Below are 23587 nucleotides of genomic sequence, written 5' to 3'. Positions count from 1 at the left end.
TGAGCCACGCAACAATAGGACTGAAGCATATAAGAAAAGAATTAATCTTCCTCAAATCATTGTTCATTCCACTGGAAAGAAAAAATTGCAATGTGTAATAATTACGCCATAAAAGGAAAAGATAGCTGCATCTGATGAATATATACAAAGACATCTATAATAAATACCATTCCCAAAAAAGTTACCTTTTAAGTTCCTGTTCTAGTTTTTCTATTTGCTTTTTGCTTGAGTTCAGTTGTCCTTCTTGGAAATTCACTTGTGACTCCTTGACTTGAAGTTCATGAGAAATCTTCTGCTTAGTCTTCTCCAGATTTTCACATATTTCCATCAAGCTTTGGTTCTCCCTTTTCAGGTTTGCACCCTCAGTTTTTTCATTCTCAACCTAATGCGGATTATTCAAAAGGAACTAGGTCTCTTACTCATGAATTTACCACATATTATCTGTTAATCTAACACTGATGACTAATTTTCTGAGATATGGTTTAAAAATCCAGAAGTCAGTGCTTGATGTACACCGAACTTTTAGATGATCTCACTTTGAAGCCTATTGATAGAAAAGTTTTGCAAAGTCAGGTATCACAGTCTTTGGTTAGGGCTACACAAACCCATCCTAGAAAGAGAGGCTTTAATATGCTTTCGAGAATTAAAAAATCAAAAATAAATCTTATAAACCCTCCCTTAGCTATTCATTTTCAAGTTCAGCTGCTAAAGCCAGTTACTGTAAGAAACTGAAAAATTCTCCCACTAGCAAAAACATTTTAGGAGCTATAATCGTATTACTATGGGTTGGCTAATGCAAAGGTATGAAGGAAGTACTATTTAAGTTTCCATTTACTAGTCCTGGAGAGATGTGGGAATACCAAGGTGAAAAGCTCACTCTCAGAAAGCGATATCTATTTGGACTGCAAAGTGCTCTAATACTGATCCCAGATTCGGAGCCAGATATTTTCGGCCATGTTGGTGCAGAATGCAAAAGCAATGCCCAATTCTTGGTCCTAAACAGAAGTGAAAATGGAACTCAGCAGCCCTACACATTAGCAGGTAAGCAGAAATGAAAACAAAGAATGGAGAAAATGAGATAATTAAAATAAAAATGACTCAATAGGGGAGGGGACTTCCCCTGCAGTCCAGCGTTAAGACAGCGCTTGAGCTTCAACTGCAGGGGGGCGCGGTCCCATCCCTGGTCGATGAACTAAGATCCCACATGCCACGTGGTGTGGCCAAAAAAAAAAAAAAAAAAAAAAAGACTCAATAAAGGAGAGGAGGGGGGATTACCACCTGAAGATAGCAAAATCATTTTTCTCTAAATTGAAAAGACCAAGACAAAACCATTCATCCAAATAATGAGAACAGTTTTAAATACCAGCATTTCAGTGATACCTTCTGTTTTTGCTTCTGCAACGCAGCCTCCAGGGTTTCAAGTTGAAACTGCCTTTGCTGCCTTTCTTTCTTCAGTTTGTCGAGCTGTCCTTCAAGCTCTTGAATTTTCTGAAGAGCTCTTGTAGGCAGGCCTTCCTTCCATTCTTCCAAAGCCCAGCTCATTTTGCTCTCCTTTATTATTCAAACATTTATAAATAAACTGAAAAGAATAAACAGACTGTTGGTCTTACTATAGTAAAAAGAAACTTACAGTCTCAGAGACTAACTAATCTACATAACCACCTCTAAGAATCAAGTTTCAAAACTTCATGTTTCAAAAGATAACAAAGTATAACATCCATCTTCTCCACCCTCTGCAAGGTGACTACCAATAACTGACTGTGAAGTGTCAATAGTACACAATATGCTTGTTTGGCTTCCCCTTGCTTTCTGGTTTTCTTATATCTCATTTTTGACTTCTTATATGGCTACCTGCTTTCTACCACTCAGTTTGTTTTCATTGTACAAGACATGAATATTTTGCTATAAGGTTTCTGGTGAAATAGGTCTTACAGGACAAATAAAATGCATGATAAGTTACTTTGCAAATGCTCTTCTTTCCTCTCTCATGTCATTAATTCCCACTCATAATCTGTCCCTCTTCCTCCAGGAAGCCTTCCCTGAGGACAACCATCATAATCTGGTCATATCTCCCCATCAGAGTCTCTCATGGCACAGGTACCTCCTTTTCCTCCCAAGTGGTTATCATTTGTTGAGTCAATGCATGCATGAACAAAGGGTGAATGCCATACTAGCACTAGAGTCACTGCAAAATGCAGTAAAGTCATTCTCCAGACAGACCCTGACCAGGAATCAGGTATATAGCCTTAGTGATTCAAATCCCTGCTCAGCAACCTGCAAGATGTGTGACCTTGGGCATGTTATTTAACATCTCTGTGCCTTGGTTTCCTCATTTGTAAAATGGGAATAATAATGGTGGTGGTTCCCTAAAGCTTTAGAACAGTATCTCCTGATAAGCTTTCCATACATATTAGCTATTATATTAGTCACTGAAAACGCTTTTTCATTTGTATACTGATGCCTATGGCACCAAGACAGAAATGGCCTACCTCTTTCTCAGACATATCTTAGAAAATTTAAATCAGCTGGGAGAAAAGTATGGCAATTATTCTTTATTGATTAGCCTTTAGAACTTAAATGAAAGAAAAAGCATTCATTTTCCAGTTATTTTAGCAACAGGATGAGAATCCGTTTTTTACTAAATGAAGTCCACAACCATTTTAGCGTTTTGTTTCAGTCGACTTTATCAATGAAATTTTTTATCAGAACAATTAAAAAATAGTTGATGAAAGTACTAAGTACAATAAAACTTTTTTCCAAATATTAAAAGAGAAGGAAGGGTCTCGGAAAACACATAATTTAGTATCAAGCCTTGGAGAGCTCCCGCCCCACCCTTTTAGTTCTTTGAACACAACATCTAAACTCCATTCCCATTTACCCAAAAACTACTTAAAGGAGTCTCATGCAACTCCACCAACAAAGGACAATTTACACTGCCCCAATAGGCTACTACTTCTATTCCTAACTAGCTTGCTCATTCAGGGGTTCACGGGTGGGTGTATCATACCTCAGAGGCACACAACTACAACTCCGAAACAATTCTGCCAGCCACTGAAATCATGACATCCATACGCCATAGCGAACAAAATATTAAAAGGAGCAATTTAAAAAGATGATAGAGATGATGGAAATAAACAGAAGGAAGACTGGCAAGTTAAACGCTTTTCCATTTCCAAAGTCTAAGATACAGCAACAAATAAATGGTTAAAGCAATCACCAGACCCAAGCTAATTTTGATTAGAGGGGACTTTGACAGATTAAGGCATCAACCATTCAACAATCTCTATGGAGCCACTGGGAGAAAAGGACAAAAAATGCAATCCTCAAAGATGTGAGGGGCAAAGGGATGGGAGTGGGGGGCGTGGGTGGGTGATGAAGAAAAGCCCTGGATATCGAGGTTCCTGCAAAAAGGATCTGCAGGACTATGCTCCTTCCAGAAAATGCTCTTTGTCTTAACCGTGGGGAGTACACTCTCCATGCCCGAATCACTCAACCCCAGAAAGTGCCCGAGGAAGGTCTTTTGTGACCGTGTGACTCGCCCACCCCCGGCACGGCAGGCCCGTTTTGCGCTTTCCCTTTATCAGAATTCCCCATCTCCACCAAGAAACCCAAGTTCCCGCCTAAAGTACCACCGCGGAGCCTGTGAATGAAAACTCTGCCTGCTCCTCTAGACCAGGCTCAAAGTCATTTATTTCTGAGTCCTCATCCCATAGCAGAGCCAGGAACACAGGCGCAGCCAAATAAACGTGGAAGGCGAGAGAGAAATGCTCTCGCAGCTAACAATAGGCACACCAACCCGCTGCCCGGATCAAAACCCTCAAAACTAAAGTTTGCATTTCCTCCACGCAACAAAGGACCGATGTCCAAATTTCAAATAGGCGCGGAAGGCTGCTAGTAAATACCTGCTGATCTCCCAAGTCTTTTACCTTACAAAGGAGGAAATTGATCCTCCAAAGGGCGAGCCCGTGACCGAGCAGGGCCTAAGGACACTAGTGCGAGCCCACTTTTACCAGGAGCAGAGGGGGGCCGACACCACAAAGAACTTGGCCCGGGGCCGATTCCCCTGTTCCGTCAGGAGGGAGGAGGCGGCGGCCCGCTGCACCTTCAGTGCCTAGGAGCGCGATCCCACAGGCATCCCCGCCCAGTAACCCCCTGCAGAAGGCCAACAGCTCCCTCACTCCCGCCGCCAGAGCCGGGACCCAAGCACAAAGCTCACCTTGCTGGCGGAGAAGGGAAAACAACCCTTCAGAGAGTCGGGTCCTAGTACAGCCGCCGCGGGCTGGAGCATAGATTCCAATTCAAACTGCCCGCGATCGCCAGCCGTTTTCGATTCGCTCGCTTCCGGCCCAGACCAAACTCATCTCAAAGCCTATTGGTCACTGTCAGCAGCTGTCAGCCAATCCGCTTCCGCGCACTCGGACTGCCGCCTTGGATTGGTCCTTTCGGATGGATTTAAAAATCAAGCCACAAGAGCAGAGTGGCCGGTGCTGGTGCTACAGGGTTTTTTGTTGTTGTGGGGAGGCGGAGCCCACGTGCTGTAGCTGAGGCGGGGAGGCGTTATGAACCGCTCTTTCCGCAAAAGCCAGGGAATGGGCCGACTGATTAGGAGGGTGAGGCCTATCGGCTACAGCCCGCGGGAGTGTGCTGTCTGGTGAAAACTCAATACCGCACACACATATCTACTTATTTATTAAATATATAACTTAGGACATAAATACTAAGTACTGTGCTGCCATGTGTTCTTCATCCCGTGTCATTCTTAACAATTCTTTGAGGAAAATATTCTTATTTTTATTTAAAAGTTAACTGAAGCACATAGAAGCTAAGTCACTTGAAATTGAATCTAGAACATGCAGGATCTCACTCTTAACTGCTGTTCTCTATTGATCATATTCTAAAGAGGTGATTCTGAACATGTGTTAGCTGGGATTCCAGGGGAGAACACTGTAGCCAGAAGAATCGTCGAAACAGGATGCAACCTCTCCTTTTCTATGAAGCTCACTAGTATTGTGGGTATTTATGTACCCGTTTTATTTCTCTCAACTAAAAATAAGCTTCTAAAGGCAGGAGCAAAACAATGAATTGTTAAGTTAATATATCTCTGATGCTGTTGTCTTCCTCAATAGATTCCAATCTTTCTGTCTCCCTCTCTTTACCTTTCATTAGACTGTTCCTGCAGCCCCTTACCTTTCACTGAAATTCTGCTCATCCTTCAGTGCACCATTCAAATGCCACTTTCTTCTTAAAATTTCACTATTCCCACCCACCCCTTAGAAATAATAATTTCCTAGGCCTTTCCTAGAGCTTGGTTTATACTTCACTTTTAGGATTTTTGCCGTGTCTTATAATAGATGGGTAGATAAATATAGTTATACATATAGATATCTATGTTTATGTCTGGCTCCCCTTCAGACTCAGAAATTCCAGTAGAGTAAAATCTTTTTAAATTCATCTTTGCATCCCTAGTAACTCCCTAGTAATTTTACACATAGAACTTAAAAATAAAATTATCTTGGGAGGTAAAACTGCCAGCTGGAGAAAGGCCTTGTTCTCCAGTCTCCTTGAAGCCCCAAGGAGAGAGGAGGGAGCAGGTAAGGGAAGAGAATTTTATGAGACACTCTTCCTTATCAGTCTAGTATCTGGCTGTTTGGGGGTTTGAACCAAATTCTGAGGCCAACAACAATTCCAACTATGTTGCTTCCCAGGGTAATTATTCAACTATGTATTAGCTGCCTAAGGAAAACAGAACTAGAAAGACATGTAATAGAGGATTCTCAAGGTTTGAATGAGAAATTTGCAGTTAACTATTCTTTCATTCATTACTAAGCAGATGTCCCTTAGCGACCCCTGTATAGCCAAGCTTTGTGCCACACTATTCTATAATAAATAATAAAGAAATACATTCACTTCTTGGACAAGGGAATTATGTGATGGAGACTATTGTAGCAACTTCGGTGATATTTCTGTGACTTCAATTTTATGATTCCCTTCTCCTGCCTCTATTTTTCCCCAGCTTTGTTTTTTTAGGGGAAGAAGGGGGTAAAACCTAACCAACCCAACGTACATGTTTTTGGAGAGTCCATTTTCAGCTCCCTGCCCTTCTTTTTCAAAATCTTCTCCCTCACTGGGCCAGTCCACTCACTCTGGACCATTCATCCTCCATCTCTGCTTTCTACCTGTGAATCAGAACTCTTGAGCCTTTCTAACTTTTCCTCTCCAGCTAAGATGCAGGGCCCATCACAATTTTTAAAGGTTATACTCCATTTATAGTTATTATAAAGTATTGGCTATATTCCCTGTGTTGTACTACATATCCTTGTAGCTTATTTATATTATACATAGTGGTTTGTACCTCTAAATCCCCTACCTCTATCTTATCCCTCCCCGCTTCCCTCTCCCACTGGTAACTACTAATTTTTCTCTGGGTCTGTTTCCTTTTGGTTATATTCACTAGTTTATTTTATTTTTTAGCTTCCACATATAAGTGATATCATACAGTATTTGTCTTTCTCTGTCTGACTTATTCCACTAAGTATAGTACCCTCCAAAATCCATCCATGTTGTTACAAATGGCAAAATTTCATTCTCTTTTATAGCTGAGTAGTATTCCATTGTGTGTATGTGTGTATACATATATACATATATAGGTATATGTCTCATATCTTCTATATCCATTCATCTGTGGATGGACACTTAGGTTGCTTTTATATCTTGGCTATTGTAAATAATGCTGCTATGAACATCGGGATGCATGTATCTTTTTTTTCTTTTTTATTATTGAAGTATAGTTGATTTACAATGTTGTGTTAATTTCTGCTGTACAGCAAAGTGATTCAGTTATACATATACATATACATTCTTTTTCATATTCTTTTCCATTATGGTTTATCACAGGATATTGAATATAGTTCCCTGTGCTAAACAGTAGGACCTTGTTGTCTATCCATTCTCTATCTGTTATTTATCTATTCTATGCATCTTTTCAAACTGGTGTTTTTGTTTTCTTTGGATATATACCCAGGAGTGGAATTGTTGGACCAGATGGTATTTCTATTTTTAGTTTTTTCTACAGTGGCTGCACCAATTTACATTCCCACCAACAGTGTACAAGCGTTCCCTTTTCTCTACATCCTCACCAGCATTTGTTATTTGTGGTCTTTTTGATGATAGCCATTCTGGCAAATGTGCAGTGATATCTCATCGTGGTTTTGATTTGCATTGCTCTGATGATGAACTATGTTGAGTATCTTTTCATGTACCTGTTACCCATCTGTATGTCTCCTTTGGAAAAATGTCTACTCAGGTCTTCTGCCCATTTTTAATTGGGTTGTTTGTTTTTTGATGTTGAGTTATGTATTTTGGATATTTACCCTTCTTGGTCATATCATTTGCAAATATTTCCCATTCATAGGTTGTTGTTTTGTTTGTTTGTTTTTGGTTTCCTTTGCTGTGTAAAAGCTTTTAAGTTTAATTAGGTCTCATTTGTTTATTTTTGCTTCTGTTTCCTTTGTCTTAGGAGACAGATCAAAAAAAAAAATATTGCTACAATTTACGTCAAAGAGTGTTCTGCCTGTTTTCTTCTAGGAGTTTTATGTTTCTGGTCTTACATTTAAGTCTTTATTCCATTTTGAGTTTATTTTTTGTATATGGTGTTAGAGAATGTTCTAGTTTCATTCTTTTACATGTAGCTGTCCAGTTTTCCTGGCACCACCTATTGAAGAGACTGTCTTTTCTCTATTGTACATTCTTGCCTCCTTTGTCATAGATTAATTGACCATAAGTGGGTGGGTTTATTTCTGGGCTTTCTATCCTGTTCCATTGATCTATGTGTCTGTTTTTGTGTGAGTGCCATACTGTTTGATTACTGTAGTATAATCTGAAGTCAGGGAGTATGATACCTCCAGCTCTGTTCTTCTTCCTCGAGATCATTTTGGCTATTTGGTGTCTTTTGTATGTCCATACAAATTTTAAAATTATTTGTTCCAGTTCTGTGAAAAAAGCCCTTGGTATTTTGATAGGATTGCACTGAATCTGTGAATTGCCTTGAGAAATATGGTCATTTTAACAATATTAATTCTTCCGATCCATGAATATTCTTTTTCTAGTGTCCTCAACTCTCTTACCCCTGTTCTCTCAATCTCCCCAAACCTGTATGCATGCAACTCTCCATACCCCCACTAAAAGCACTGTTGCTGTAAAATGAGGCGGGAGAAAAATCCCAGGACTGTGCAGATAGAAGCCTTTAAATGTGTAAGTTCTAACTGGGGCCTCAATGCTGCTCCCCAGCCCTTTCTCCCAATTCCAGAATTTCTCTTATCTCCTCTAGCCACCATCTCCACTCAGGCTCTCAGAAAATGACCTCATCTCCTAGTCTACAGAAAATGTAAGACATCTGACAGGAACATCTTCTACTTCCTGCCACCCAAATCTACAAATTTGCCAAGACCTAAACCCATTCTTCCCTCCATTTTTCTGTTACAATCATAGGAAATATATTTCTGACTCCTTCTAAGGCTAAACAATCTGTGGTCTGGAGCCCCTTGTTTCTCGGGAACTTCACTCTCAATTATGCACTTGCAAACAAGAATTTTTAACTGCTCCTACTTTCCTGGGTCTTTCTCATAGTACTTAAACTACTCAAATCATTCCCTTTAAAAAGAAATGCTTTCTCGGGCTTCCCTGGTGGCGCAGTGGTTGAGAATCTGCCTGCCAATGCAGGGGACACGGGTTCGAGCCCTGGTCTGGGAAGATCCCACATGCCGCGGAGCAACTGGGCCCGTGAGCCACAACTACTGAGCCTGCACGTCTGGAGCCTGTGCTCCGCAACAACAGAGGCCGCGATAGTGAGAAGCCCGCGCACCGCGATGAAGAGTGGCCCCCGCTTGCCCCAACTAGAGAAAGCCCTCGCACAGAAACGAAGACCCAACACAGCCAAAAATACATAAATACATTTTAAAAAAAAGAAATGCTTTCTCAATCTACATTCCCCTCCAGTGATCATCGTAACTCTTATCACATTTCATTTCCTTTTTAGACTTGACTAAATTTGTGATCCTCCTTTTGATCCATTATTTTTCTCAAAATAAAAAAATCCATAAAAGTACTTTCTATTAGTGAAAGTTGTCTCTATCTCTAAATAATGAAGACAGTATAACCTATTATTTTAAGCAGCAGTTTATTTTTCATTATTTCTTATTAATGTTTCAGCTATGTGAAGACAAAAAACACTTTACAATTATCCATGTATCTATCTAACTGTGAGATTGTGTCTCCCACTACAATGTTAGTTCCATGAGGAAAGAACCCTGTCTGGGTGGTGGTGGTGGTGATGATGGTGGTCGGTTTGATTTGGAACCAATTGTTTTTAGTATTAGATGGAATATATTTTTCCATCTTCTTATTTGCAACACTTATATGCCTATACAGTTTAGATGCTTTTCTTGTAAGCAACATATGAATTTATTTTGTTTTTATCCATTCTGAAAATCTAGATCTTATAAAAAAAACTTTATTGAGCTATACACTACATAAAGTACACTTATTTTAGGTGTATAATGGGATGAATTTTGAAAAATATATACACCTCTCTAAGCAACACCAAAATTAAAAAACATTTCTTCATGCCCAAAGGTATCTTTGTGCCCCTTCCCAGTTATCTACACCAAAACCTCCCTGACACAGGCAACCACTGATTTGTTTTCTGTCACTAGACATCAGGGGTCCCCAACCCGCGGGCCACGGACTGGTACCATGCTGGCAGGCTTTAAGTCAGAATCCAACACTTATTTTAGTCCATGCATGGCCTGCCCATTATTTTATTTACCATTTCCATCTGCACCTCTTTCCCGCACTGCACACTTGTCTCAGTCACAGTTTTGGTAAGCCCACAAGCTAACCCTAGCCAAAATGAGTAAAAAACAAACATCACTGGAGAGCTTCTTTGAAAAGGGGAAAAGACCCAATGAGGAGACAGCAGAAGACTCTAAGACTGCCAACAAAAAGAAAGCTGCATTTAAAAGAAAATACCAAGAGTCCTACTTGAATTACGTGTTCATTGCAACAGGTGATTCACATTCTCCAAACCCACTTTGAATAATATGTGGCAACTGGCTATCCAATGAAGCCATGAAACCTTCAAAACTGCTTCGCCACATGGAGACAAAGCATCCTGCATTAAAAGACAAGCCTTTAGAGTTTTCTAAAAGAAAAAAATGTGAACACAAAGAACAGAAGCAATTATTGAAGGCCACCACTTCATCAAATGTGTCTGCACTGAGAGCATGATTCTTAGTGGCTAACCACCTTGCTAAAGCTAAGAAGCCCTTTACTATTGGTAAAGAGTTGATCCTGCCTGCTGCTAAGGACACTTGTCGTGAACTTTTAGGGGAGGCTGCAGTTCAAAAGGTGGTACGTGTTCCTCTTTTGGCTAGCACCATAACTAGAGGAATTGATGAAATAGCAGAGGATACTGAGGCACAATTGTTAGAGAGGATTAATGAGTCACCGTGGTACGCAATCCAGGTTGACAAGTCTACCGATGTTGACAACATGGCAACAGTACTTGTTTTTGTGAGATATATTTTTCAGGAGGATGTGCATGAGGATATGTTATGTGCACTTTTGTTGCCAACCAACACCACAGCTGCAGAATTATTCAAGTCCTTGAATGATTACATATCAGGAAAACTGAATTGGTCATTTTGTGTCAGTATATGCATGGACGGAGCGGCTGCCATGACTGGACGGCTTTCTGGTTTCACTACTCGGGTCAAAGAGGTCGCTTCTGAATGTGAGTCTACAGACTGTGTCATCCATAGAGAAATGCTGGCTAGCCGAAAAATGTCACCTGAACTTAACAACGTTTTGCAGGATATGATTAAGTTGATAATTAACAATAATCAATATTATTATCAATTAATATTATCACGTATTAAAGTACATGCCCTTAACTCACATCTGTTTGCACAGCTCTGTGAGGAGATGGACATAGAGCACACACGTCTTCTCTTATACACAGAAGTGAGATGGCTTTCTAAAGGTAGATCACTGGCCAGAGTTTTTGAGTTATGAGAGCCGCTCCAGAGATTTCTTTTAGAAAAACAGTCACCACTGACAACACATTTCAGTGGCACAGAATGGGTCGCAAAACTTGCTTACTTGCGTGACATATTCCTGCTCAACGAACTCAATCTGTCACTTCAGGGGAGAACGACACCTGTGTTCAAGTTGGCAGATAAAGTGGCTGCATTCAAAGCCAAACTGGAATTCTGGGGGCGATGAGTGCACACTGGGATTTTTGACATGTTTCAAACATTAGCAGAGATTTTGAAAGAGACTGAGCCAGGGCCTTCTTTCTCCCAGCTGGTGCATGATCAGCTATCTCAGCTTTCAAAAGAGTTTGAGCGTTACTTCCCAACCACAAAAGACCCCCGAACTGGGAAGGAATGGATCCGTGACCCATTTGTGAATAAGCCAGGTGAATCGACTTTGTCTGTCCTAGAAGAGGATCAACTGCTTGAGATCACAAATGACGGTGGCCTTAAAAATATGTTTGAGACTGGGCTTCCCTGGTGGCGCAGTGGTTAAGAATCCGCCTGCCAACGCAGGGGACATGGGTTCAAGCCCTGGTCTGGGAAGATCCCACATGCCTCGGAGCAACTAAGCCCGTGCGCCACAACTACTGAAGCCTGTGTGCCTAGAGCCTGTGCTCCATAACAAGAGAAGCCACCGCAATGTGAAGCCCGTGCACCGCAACAAAGTGTAGCCCCCGCTCACCACAACTAAAGAAAGCCCGCGTGCAGCACGAAGACCCAACACAGCCAAATATAAAAATAAATAAAATAAATAAATTTTAAAAAATATATGTTTGAGACAACTTCAAATCTCCATACGTTCTGGATTAAAGTCAAGGCGGAATATCCTGAGGTTGCCACAAAAGCACTGAAAAGCCTGCTTCCATTTCCAACATCCTATCTTTGTGAAGCAGTTCCTGTTACACAATGTAGTGATTTGATATTTCTACACATTTCAAAATGATCACCACAATAAGTCTAGTTACCATGGATGTTTAACTTTTTAAGAAGCATCCTCAGTCTTTTCCAAAGTGGTTGTATATTTCACATTGCCACAATGCATGAGTGTTCTATCTCTGATCCACATCTTCACCAACATGTGGTAGTCAGTCTTTATGTCATTCTAATTGGTGCGTGTATTTCACGCTGGATTTAATTTGCATTTCTCTGATGACTAATGACATTGAGCATCTTTTGACATGCTTATTATCTAGTTGTATATCTTAGGAAGTACCTATTAAAATATTTTGCCTATGTTTTTAATTAAGTTGGTCTTCTTCGTATGATTTCCCATATATTCTGGATACAAAGCCTTTGTCAGATATATGTCCATTGTTTGTCTTTTCAATTTCTTGATGATGTCTTTCGAAAAGCAGAAACATTTGATTTTGATGGAGCCTATTCAGTTTTCTCCTTTATACATCATGCTTTTTTTTGATAAATCTCTTATCTCAAATTTGCAAAGACTGTCTCTTCTGTTTTCTTCTGGAAATTATATAATTTGAGCTTTTACATTTAAGTTCATGATCCATTTTGAGTTTATTTTTGTGTATGGTGTGAAGTTAGGGTTAACATTTACATTTTCCCATATAGAGATCCAGTTATTCTACCACAGCTTGTTGAAAAGATTATCCTTTCTTTATTGAAAGCACCTTTGTTGAAAATTAGCTGAATATACAAATATGGATATATTTCTGCCTCTCTATTCTGTTCTACTGATCTATATGTCTATCTTTACACCTGTATTACACTGCCTTGATTACTGTAGGCCTTATAGTAAGTCATGAAATTAGGTAATGTAAATCCTCGATTTACATTATGATCTTTTTAAAATTGTGTCATCTATTCTAGGGCCTTTATCTTTCAAAAAAATTTAGAATAAGAATATTAATTTTTCTAAAAGCCTTCTGGAATTTTGATTGAGATTGTATTCCTAGGTGACAGATAAATGGCCAACACACTTGGGTTTCACTTGATTTATATTACCAGAAATATTCAAGCATTGGCCCAGCAGAAAGCTGAGAACCACTACAGTGCAAAATCAAGGCAGGGCCCTGCATTTGGCCATATCATCTGCAAACCTAATAATACTAGAGATAACTGTGGCCAATAAGGCCAAGCCTCTGGCAAGCCTCAAGGAGAAATTCATTGCACAGACTCCCTAGCATCCTGGAGCAAAGCCATGTTTCCTCCAGTAGAGAATGACTCACCATTTGAAAAAAGGCTCCTGATGTGCTACTGGCTTTACTAAATACTGAGCACCTGACCTTGGAATATCAGGTATGTCCATCAATAGCTGAGTATTGTCAGAGCCACCAAGTCAGGGGTTCTAGTGGGTGCAGCAGCAAGCCATTCTATGATGGAGCCCAAGCCACAAATAACTTACATAAATAAGTGGCCACAAGTCACCTGTTCTGTTTCACCAATGCTTTGTCTCAATGCACATCTATGGTCTCATTGTGGGTTCCCCAAACAAGCCAACAGAGGAGAAAATGCCTGATCCTCATTCACAGATGGGTTGGCTTAATATGCTGGGGTGTCCTGAAAATAAATTGCTGCTCCCTACAGCACCACAAGGGGGGATTCCAGTGCACAGAGCTGTGAGCAGAACAGTTGATTGTCTTCTTTGCATGGAAGAAAAGGTAGCTCAAGTTCAGGATATACCTCTGGGCAAATGATTTGGCTGACAGGTCAGGGACCTGGAAGGAGCAGGATTAAATTATTAGAGACATAGAGTTTTAGAGAAGAGGGTTTTGGGTAGACCTTACAGAAAAGAGAACAAAAAATTTGAGTCTTTGGGTCTTATGTCAATGCCCTCTAGAGAGCAACCACCACAGAGGAGACACAACCAGATGAACAGGATGATTGGTCTGGTGGATTGCCCAGTGGATGCCCTCAGTCGCCCGAGTGCACAATGGTCCCATCATCAGAATAGCCATGGTGTCAGGGATGTGGCTATAGATGGGCCCAACAGCATGGGCTCCCTCTCAAAAAAGCTGGTCTAGCCACTATTTCTGCTGCATAAGCAACCTGTCATCATCAGACTGACACTGTGTCCTCAGTATTCCAAGTAAAAACAACCAACAACCAGCTTCTTGATGGCAAGTCAATTGTATCGGAGCCCTTCCTGTCTGAAGGAATTGAACCTACTCCTGATATGGGTTTATCTTCTTTTTCTGCAGTGCCTCTGCCAGAAATACTCTATGAAGGGCTTATAGAATACCTGATAACAGTCATAGAATCCTGCATAAGATTGCCTTGCGCCAAGGGACCTATTTTATTGAGAAATGTGTACATGACCATGGGATTTGCTGGTTCTACCATATCCTACTTTTTTCTGGAAGTAGCTGGTCTAATACTGTTTGAGTTGAATTGTGTCCCCCATAAATTCATATGTTGAAGTCTTAACTCCCAGTACATCAGAATGTGACTTTAATCGGAAACAGGGTCGTTTCAAATATAATCAGTTAAGTTAGTTGAGGTCATTAGGATGGGCCCTAATCCAATATGACTATGTCCTTATCAAAAGGAGATATTTGGACACAGAGACAGAGACACAGAGAGAACACCCTGTAAAGAATAGAGTTACGCTGCCACGAGCTAAGGGACACCAAAGATGGCTGCTAAATGACCAGAAGCTAGGAGAGAGGCATGGAACAGAGTCTCCCTCACAGCCATCAGAAGGAACCAATCCTGCCAAAAGCATCTCAAACTTCTAGAATCTGGAAACGTGAAACAATAAATTTCTGTTGTTCTAAGCCACCCAGTTGTTGGTACTTTGTTATATCAGCTTCAGGAAACTAATACAAATACCATATTGGAGGGACTTCCCTGGCGGTCCAGTGGTTAAGACATTGCCTTCCAATGCAGGGGGTACAGGTTCGATCCCTGGTCGGGGAGCTAAGATCCCACACACCTCGTGGCCAAAAAAGCAAAACATAAAAACAGAAGCAATATTGTAACAAATTCAATAAAGACTTTAAAATTGTCCACATCAAAAAAATCTTTAAAAAAAAAAATACCGTATTGGAATAGCCTATTAACGGCTCACCTAAGGCAACATCCTATAGAACTGGGGAACTATCCTCCATAACGCACTATCTGTACTGAACCAATATATCAAGCTGTGTCCCTCATAGCTCAAATATCCAGATCCAGATGCCAGAAAGTGGAACAAGGATTAGCCCTTCTCATTATCACTCATAATAACCCATTTGTGTTTCCCATTCTAGTGTGGGCTCTACTGGGTAAAGTGGGGAGTGGGAAACACTACTCCCAGTGACACAAAAGGGTTCCACAAAATCTGAAGCTACAACTGGTCTCTTTGTTTTCCTTATGTGGGTGGAACAGCAGGCAAAGAAAGGAGTTACAATACTGGTGAGGTTACTCAACCTTGATTATCATGAGCAGCTAGAATTGTTACTATGTTAAGGGGACAGGGAAGAATATGTCTGGAACTCAGGGGATTCACTGGGGTACCCTTATGTGTTTGTGTGTTTGATAATAATAGTGAACAAGCAATTGCAGCCACCGCAGCCTGACAAGGGCAAGGCAATCTAAGGCCTGACCACTCAGATGAAGTTCTGGGATCCCCTACCAGCCAAATAAATTAGACCAGCCAATGCTGGCCAAGGATGAGGTAATCTAGAATAAGTGGTAGAGGAGAAAGTTGATGAATCTCAGTCATGGCCTTGGGACCAGCAGGCACTATTAGCTTCTTCCTCTGTTTCTCCTGCACAAAGTCCTTTCTAGAAATTGTGGCCACCGCTTTGAAGGCACAATGACAAAGTGAATTTAACAGGGGGACAAAGGGATCTGAATAGTGTAAGGCGTGGTCTATAGCAAGTACTTTATGACATCCCCTTGGCCCAGCTCTGATTTCAGCCACAGTTGTGGTAGACAGTTCTCTGTGGGCTCAGACTCTTTCTACCTCAACAAGCCATAGGTCGCTCCACTTCTCTGCTCCAGGGCTTTCTCTGAAGCTGAGGGAGGCTGCTCAGCCAGGTCACAGCACAGCTTGGAAACATGGGGACAGTCATTGTATCCAGGAGCAATCCTCAATGAATGGGGTCAGGAGGCAGCAGATAAACATCCAAGGGTTCCATCTCCCCCATGGGCAATTCTGGTAGATGCTGGGAGAATCAAGCCACTGGCATCTACAGTAACAACTGCAATTTGTCACCCTTCTCTTGGCTTCTCCGCTTCCCCTGTCTCACTCTCCCTGCTTCCCTTCCTGGAATCATCACCCAAATAAACTACTTCCATTCAAATCTTTATCATCGTCTCTGCTTTTGGCAGAACTCAACCGAAACAGAAGTTGCCATACACGTATATGATTTATTATTTTCAACAAGTGAAAACCCCATTGTGGTCCCAAATGTTTTAAAGCTTCTATTATGTAGATAGAACCTCAGCTACCTCATCTGTGAAATTAGAAGTGCAATCATAATGCATTTGCCTGGGGTTGATGGTTTTAGACCAGGGGTTTCTGATAGGTAAGGGGCATGCTTTCATGCTTGGTTTGTGCATATCTAAACTTTGTTTGACCATGGAACCATGAATTAACACATTCTTTGGGACAAGAATTAATTTTCAAAGCTTAATATTAGGGGATTTTTGATCCCTCTAGGAAAGAGAGGCTTCGGGGTAAATATTTAAATATTCAACATATTAGCATGATTTAAATAAAGTTGATCACAGAAAATAAGTGTTCAAAATCTTCATATGTTTTAAATAAATTGATTGCAAACCATAGGGACACTTGCTCAGTAAAATGTCCTGAAACACAGGGAAAAGGATCTTAAGCTTTTGAAAAGCTTTTTCTATTCGCACCACTAGGTGATCCCCTATACTATGCCTTAGAAAGTCTTTAACCATTACTGCTGTCTCATACATCCTGGTTTGCTACATTATCCTTCTACCTCCCACTCCACCTTCCCTTAGTGTATCTAATGTTCTTGTTTACTCTCTTTTTAAAATAACACTTGCTTGTTTAAAGTAGAGGAAACTAAAAGGAAAAAATAATAGCTCATAATCCTACTGCTTATAAAATCTTTCTTATTAACAAAATAATAAAACAATAACACGTGCACCTGATAAGAAATTCCAAACATTCAAAAAAGTGTAAAAGATGAATTCAGGAAACTAGAATGAGCATTGACCATCCACCAGACTAAAATCATTTTGTAGTTGAGGTCAGTGAGATCAAGATATTTCTAAAATATCACACAACTAGTTACTGACCCAACACCCCACCCCTGCCAAATGCAAATTAAGAAAATAGTGTAAACAGATAAAACATCATCATGCTGGTATCAGCCACCTTACAGAAACTCAAAACACATTCTTACAACCCTTACAATAGTAATTTTTATGAATGAAATGAAATAATTTATATGTTTTAATGGGGAAAAAGGCTTACCTAGTGCTTATTTCTTCCAAAGTATTAAAATCAATGTTCATTATATTTTCTATTCCTTAGCTGTAAACCGGAACCTCAAAAAAAGAAAATGGCTGGTATAGGTCCAAGTTCCCAAAAAGGAGATGATATAGCCAAAAATAAATCTTTCAACTTGCAAGACAAGTTTGCTCAAGGACATAATATTTTTATCACGTGACTGAATTTAAGTTCAATTTGTCTCTAGCTCATTTTCAATAATAGCTTTGATCCAGGTGTTAGATTAGCCATGGAGTAAAGCGCTTGATTCTCCAGCCCTCTCTGACAAGGGGGCTTGACACCTTGGAATAAAAGGTGAAAGAATTCCCTAAACCAGGAGTAAAACTTTAGTGTCCCTAGGAATATCATGGAGGGAACTATACTCAATATTCCTATAAAAGAATCTGAAAAAAAATAGATAATATGTATGTATAACTGAATCACTTTGCTGTACACCTGAAACTAACACAGCGTTGTAAATCAACTATACTTCAATTAAAAAATAAAATAAAATAAATAAAAGATTAAATAAATAAATAAATTTAAAAACAAACAAACAAGAATATCATGGAGAGCTTTATTTAATGCAAATTTTGAGGCTATACCTTGTTCTGATTTAACAGGTTTGGAGTGGAGTACAGAAATCCATTTTATGAAGCACCCCTGTGGTCAATAGATAAGATGAATATACTTTCTGATTTACTTCAATTGTCCTGGCCTCCCTCTGGTTTAACATGTGTCCCAGAGTTGTCGTTGTTGTTGTTTTTAAGAAAACATTATTAAAAATAATTGTATTAAAATAAGCCAGGCTGGGTTTGGTAGATCACTTTGTACTTCCATATTCTACCATGGCCTTACTTAGTAGCATGTGAGCTGCATGTGCAGTAAGCAGAGTCCAGCATTTAACAAGTGGTTATATCTGAACCATGAGTGATAACCCCCCCTCACTTTTTCAAAACCCATCTTGACACTGGTAACTAACTCCACCACTTTAAGGATAGCATACAGGATGCTGGCTGATAAAGTGTGGTTGCATAAGGGCAGGTGGCTTGGGACAACTAACTTCTGGTCCCCAGTGATGTGGGAGAAGTGTTTGCTTCTGCCCCTGGTGGCCATCTGGTGGATGAGTCGTTGTGCCTTAGTCCAGAGGGAGGCCTGCGAGATGAGGAAGCCAAGTAGGCTGCCAGTCTCCCAGTGGGTGGTATCACTTTGAAACGTGGGAAATCAGAAATTCGGTGCATGAGAAATAAACGTGGGAAGTGGGAGTGAAGCATGCCTGCAGTAGAGCTTGCACAGAGAAGTGTGAGCCATCCTGCTGAAATGGTTTTGGCTTATACTAGCCAAATTGTTGTAAATCTACAACACTTTATAGCTATCCTCCGCTTTTCGAAAGTTCGGTTTACGCCACTTCTAGTACCTTTCTTCGCTAACTGAAACAAATCTGAAGAGGATTTTCGCTTTCACAAAAAAAGGGCAAGAAGCAAAAATAGCATTTTGTGTTTGTTTTGCAGAAGCCCATAGAGAGGCAGTGCATACCTGGAGCGTTGAGTGAGGCACCACCAAGTTCCTTCCACAGGGACCACACAGCATCTCAGCATGAAGCCGCCATAGCTTTGAACTGTGTCTGTGAGCATCTGTGCTTTAGCTGGGTTTATCTTCCTACGAAAGAATTCGTAGGAACACTCTACTTTTGTAAAGCAGGGGAAACCTGTATTTACTTTATTGCTGTAACAATTTTTAAAGATTTTACAATGAACCCTCTCAGCAGCAATGAGCTCAAGAAACAAAGCTAAACAAAACAAGAACACATGTTTAGTGAAAATTAAGTACAGAATTTTTATTTTTCAGTAAAGTTGATGATAAATGTACAACATACATAAAATGTTTGCCAACATTTACCATCTACCATGGGACCTGTAGTACTAAAACTAGAAGGCATAAATATGCTATAAAGACCCCAGGGACTTCCCTGGTGGCGCAGTGGTTAAGAATCCGCCTGCCAATGCAGGGGACACGGGTTCGAGCCCTGGTCCGGGAAGATCCCACCTGCCGCGGAGCAACTAAGCCCGTGTGCCACACCTACTGAGCCTGCGCTCTAGAGCCGGTGAGCCACAACTACTGAGCCCGCGTGCGACAACTACTGAAGCCCGCGTGCCTAGAGCCTGTGCTCCGCAACAAGAGAAGCCACCGCAATGAGAAGCCCTCGCACCGCAACGAAGAGTAGCCCCCGCTCGCCGCAACTAGAGAAAACCCGTGCACAGCAACGGAGACCCAACGCAGCCAAAAAAATTAAAAAGGCCCCAGAATTTGCTTTAAATCTTAGGCATTATTTTAAGATTATCTTGGATAAGTATGAATGATGAAGAAATAGGTATTAATGTGTTTGGTTTAATTAATAGAACTCTGCAGACAGTTAAATGGCTCATTTTTTGTGTCACCAATTATTTCAAATTAAAAAATTAATTCCAATAATTGTTCATTTGTTCGTGAAATTCATGGAATCAAAGTAAAAAAAAGTTCTTCAGATCTTATGGTGAATACTATTGTAAATTCAGTTAAAAAGTTTAATTTTAAATATTTATTTATTTATTGGGTTGCACCAGGTCTTAGTTGCGGCAGGTGGGCTCCTTAGTTGTGACTCGCCACCTCCTTAGTTGTGGCATGTGCACTCTTAGTTGCCACATGCATGTGGGATCCATTTCCCTGGCCAGGGATGGAACTCGGCCCCCCAGCGTTGGGGGCATGGAGTCTTAACCACTGCACCACCAGGGAAATCCCAAGAAGTTTAATTTTAAAGATAAAGTTATTTGTTTTGTGAGGATCATATGAGTACAAGTTCTACATACAGTCTATCTCTTATCAATAAATTTCTTGCTAAACAAGAAATAGAGCAGAAATGTTCTTTGAAGCTTTTAGAGAATTGCAGTTCTTAAAAACAAAATTTGGAAAGCAGGAGATATTGAAATTTTTCTTATAAAAGCAAGGAAAATATTGAACAAATTAAACAATGAGAGCATAATCAATTTACAAGTTTTATCTTTGAAATTCTACCATTGTGCCTTGAAATACTCAGACTTGTGGAATAATCTTTTGACGGAGCTCCTGTTTTCATTTCATAAATGTATACTCTGTCTCAGAGAGAATGAAACTGCAAAAGCTAACAATTTTGAAGCATCTAAATTACATAGAATATTTTAAAGAAGTATAGAGACAAGTTACTGACAAGTTTTGTCTGGAGGCAAACATAACGCACCTGTGAAAAAAACCTTGGCCGAAAAATTTATGCATTTCAAAATTTAAAAAAATAGAATTGAGAATCCCTCCGTTTAGCAGAATTTATTCTGAGCTTACCATGAGTCTCACCACCTGAAGAATAATTTCTCAGTTGAAAATATTGTGGGCTTCAGAGAAGAGTCAATTGGAAAAGATTGTGGCAATTTAATGAAAAAAAAAAGATCATATTGAAAACAATATATTCTTCAGAAATATGTCAGTAACAGAGTGTTAGCAAATGATACAGCTAAGAAACTGAAGAAAGTATATAAGTATAAACCAACAACAACTATTCTGCTCATATTATTTTTAATATTCAGGTAAACAATATAAATGTTTCCAAAAGTTTGCTTTAATATACATGGTATATATGTTTTGTTTTGTTTTTTCGACGCGCCGCGTGGCCTGCGGGATCTTAGTAACTGATCAGGGGTCGAACCTGTGTCCCCTGCAGCAGAAGCACGGAGTTTTAACCACTGGACTGCCAGAGAAGTCCCTGTTATATACTTTTTTCTTTTTAAAAATTTATTTATTTTATTTATTTATTTTTGGCTGTGTTGGGTCTTCGTTGCCGCACGCGGGCTTTCTCTAGTTGCAGCGAGCGGGGGTGGGGGCTACTCTTCGTTGCGGTGCGTGGGCTTCTCGTCGCGGTGGTTTCTCTTGTTGCGGAGCATGGGCTCTAGGCGCAGGGGCTTCAGTAGTTGCAGCACACGGGCTCAGTAGTTGTGGCTCATGGGCTCTAGAGTACAGGCTCAGTAGTTGTGGTGCACGGGCTTAGTTGCTCCATGGCATGTGGGATCTTCCCGGACCAGGGATCGAACCCGTGTCCCCTGCATTGGCAGGCGGATTCTCAACCACTGCACCACCAGGGAAGCCCCTATATACGTTTTTAAGAGAGAATTTTTTTTGAAAATGGTTTTTAATGAAACTATTTTATAGATCCAACAATATAAAAAACCAATTTATTGGTCAATAAATGAATATGCTAAAAAATTTTAGTCACCCCTTTTATTCTCAAAAATATTTGTCAGCTAAACTGTATACTCACTCTATTTTAAGCCCAAATTTAAGAAGCAGTTAAATCATTCATGCCCTATATTGGTTCTAGAATATTTTTAAATGGATTTGGATGGAGTTTCTTTTATTGTTATTTTAGGGTATAGGACATTGAAAAAAAGACCAGAGAATGTAACATTTTAAAACTGTCTCATTTGATTCTAAGCAAAACATAAGCCTACATATTGAGGTGGTAGGCTTAGCTTGTTAAATTTCAAGGAGCCGTTGAATGACCAATGTGACAAATGCCCAGGAGTGAAGAACGGTTTCCTGGGACGTGGGACTTTCAATGCTAAAACTGTGACAGTCTCAGACAAGCCAAAATTGTTGGTCTCCCTACATCTATTAAGTGAATTCAGACTCCAGTGTATTTAGGTGAGTCCGGGATCGCATGTGAAGAAAGGAAGTCATGAATACTGGGCCTGAGCCATGATTTCAGAAAAGGTACTCTTTACCTTTGCTATATCCCAAAATAAGTAGACATCAAGTTTTATGGCTCCCTTATATTCCAGTCCTCACTTCTCAAACCAGAAAAACCCAAGACAGATATCGTATGATGATTCACTTCCTTTTCCTTTCTCCCCAGGGGAGCCCTGACTTCTGCTTCTTCACACCCTCAACCTTAAAACTACTCCCACCTATGAGAGCAGATGCAATATTTGAACAGCATCCGGGGACTGCCTGACGTTATAGGAATCCATTTCCTCACATATCCACCAAAAAAGCTGAGCATTGAATCCTAATGCCTAGTTCAATGGTGGGCACATAGTAAGTTTCAATGAATATATGTAGAACTTGTGAATGATAGATCAAAGCGCCCCTGAAAGGTGGAAACTCATCCAAATGTACTCACCCAGCTATGTGGTGAAAGAAAGTCCTCAGGAGGGGAGGGGAGAGAAAAAGTTGGGGAATAACCATTTTCCTTTTTGCCCTGCCCAAGAGCTCAGTGGATGAATTGAAGTGCAAACAAGCCACAAATGCATTGAGGACAACCCTTCATTCCTTTCTCTCTTGCCTCTTGGAAATTAAAGAAGGAAGAACAACCGAAGGAACCTAGCTATCCTCTCTTGGCTGGTATCAGCTAGCCACATACCTGAGAGATAAAAGGTATAAAAGTACCCCTTATATTTTCCTTTTGAGGAGATTTTGCTTCTGGGATCCTAGAACCAGAAAAAAGGAATACCTGATTATTTAAAAACAGGTAACCAACCCTTTTTAGATTTGCATGTGACTCTTAATTACCAAGAGAAAAGGTATTATTTCATGAAAAGTCAAAGATGACAGAATATGTGTTCAGAACATATAAAGGTGACCTGTTGACCACAGCAACTGAAGAGTGTTTTCCTTGCCTTCTAGATTCCTATCCTGCCTGGTAACCAGGAGGCAGCCCAGTGCAGGGCTATAGGTATCAAACTGAAGATCACCGCCCAGGGCACCAACTACCAGCTGTGAGACATTGGGCAAATTATCCACCTAATAGTGTTGTTATGAGGATTAAGTGAGATAATCTGTGTGAAGCTCTTAGCACTGGGCCACATGGTAAGTACTCAAAAGGTACTGTTGGTACTTACTGTTCTGGATAGGCTGTGTCGTCTAATCACCTGTGATTTCTCCTGGAAGAACTAAGGTGAGTTTTACACCTCATAGTAAATTTATAAGTTATATTAATCATAGGAAAGGTTATACCATGAGTTGGTGGTTGCCTAATTTGACGAGTCAGATTATTTTCTTTTTTCACTTCTTTGTTGAA

The 23587-nt window shown here is 40.3% G+C and overlaps 1 protein-coding gene across 1 annotated transcript in view; it reads right to left on the bottom strand.

Annotated features, from left to right (window-relative positions):
- Positions 1 to 4304, bottom strand: part of CENPF (centromere protein F) — a 58522-nt gene extending 54218 nt beyond the window's left edge. The window contains exons 1-3 of the mRNA XM_061185605.1: positions 4217 to 4304; positions 1381 to 1579; positions 186 to 382 (exon numbers count right to left, since the gene is read on the bottom strand). Coding sequence (XP_061041588.1) covers positions 186 to 382; positions 1381 to 1542 — 359 coding nt within the window. The 5' untranslated portion in view covers positions 1543 to 1579; positions 4217 to 4304. The remainder of the gene's footprint in view (positions 1 to 185; positions 383 to 1380; positions 1580 to 4216) is intronic.
- Positions 4305 to 23587: the final 19283 nt, after the last annotated feature.

This window comes from Eubalaena glacialis, chromosome 3 (assembly GCF_028564815.1).
Source record: "Eubalaena glacialis isolate mEubGla1 chromosome 3, mEubGla1.1.hap2.+ XY, whole genome shotgun sequence".
Classification (NCBI taxonomy): Eukaryota; Metazoa; Chordata; class Mammalia; order Artiodactyla; family Balaenidae; genus Eubalaena; species Eubalaena glacialis.
The sequence above is the reverse complement of the archived record's forward strand: the minus strand, read 5'-3'. Positions and strand labels throughout refer to the sequence as shown.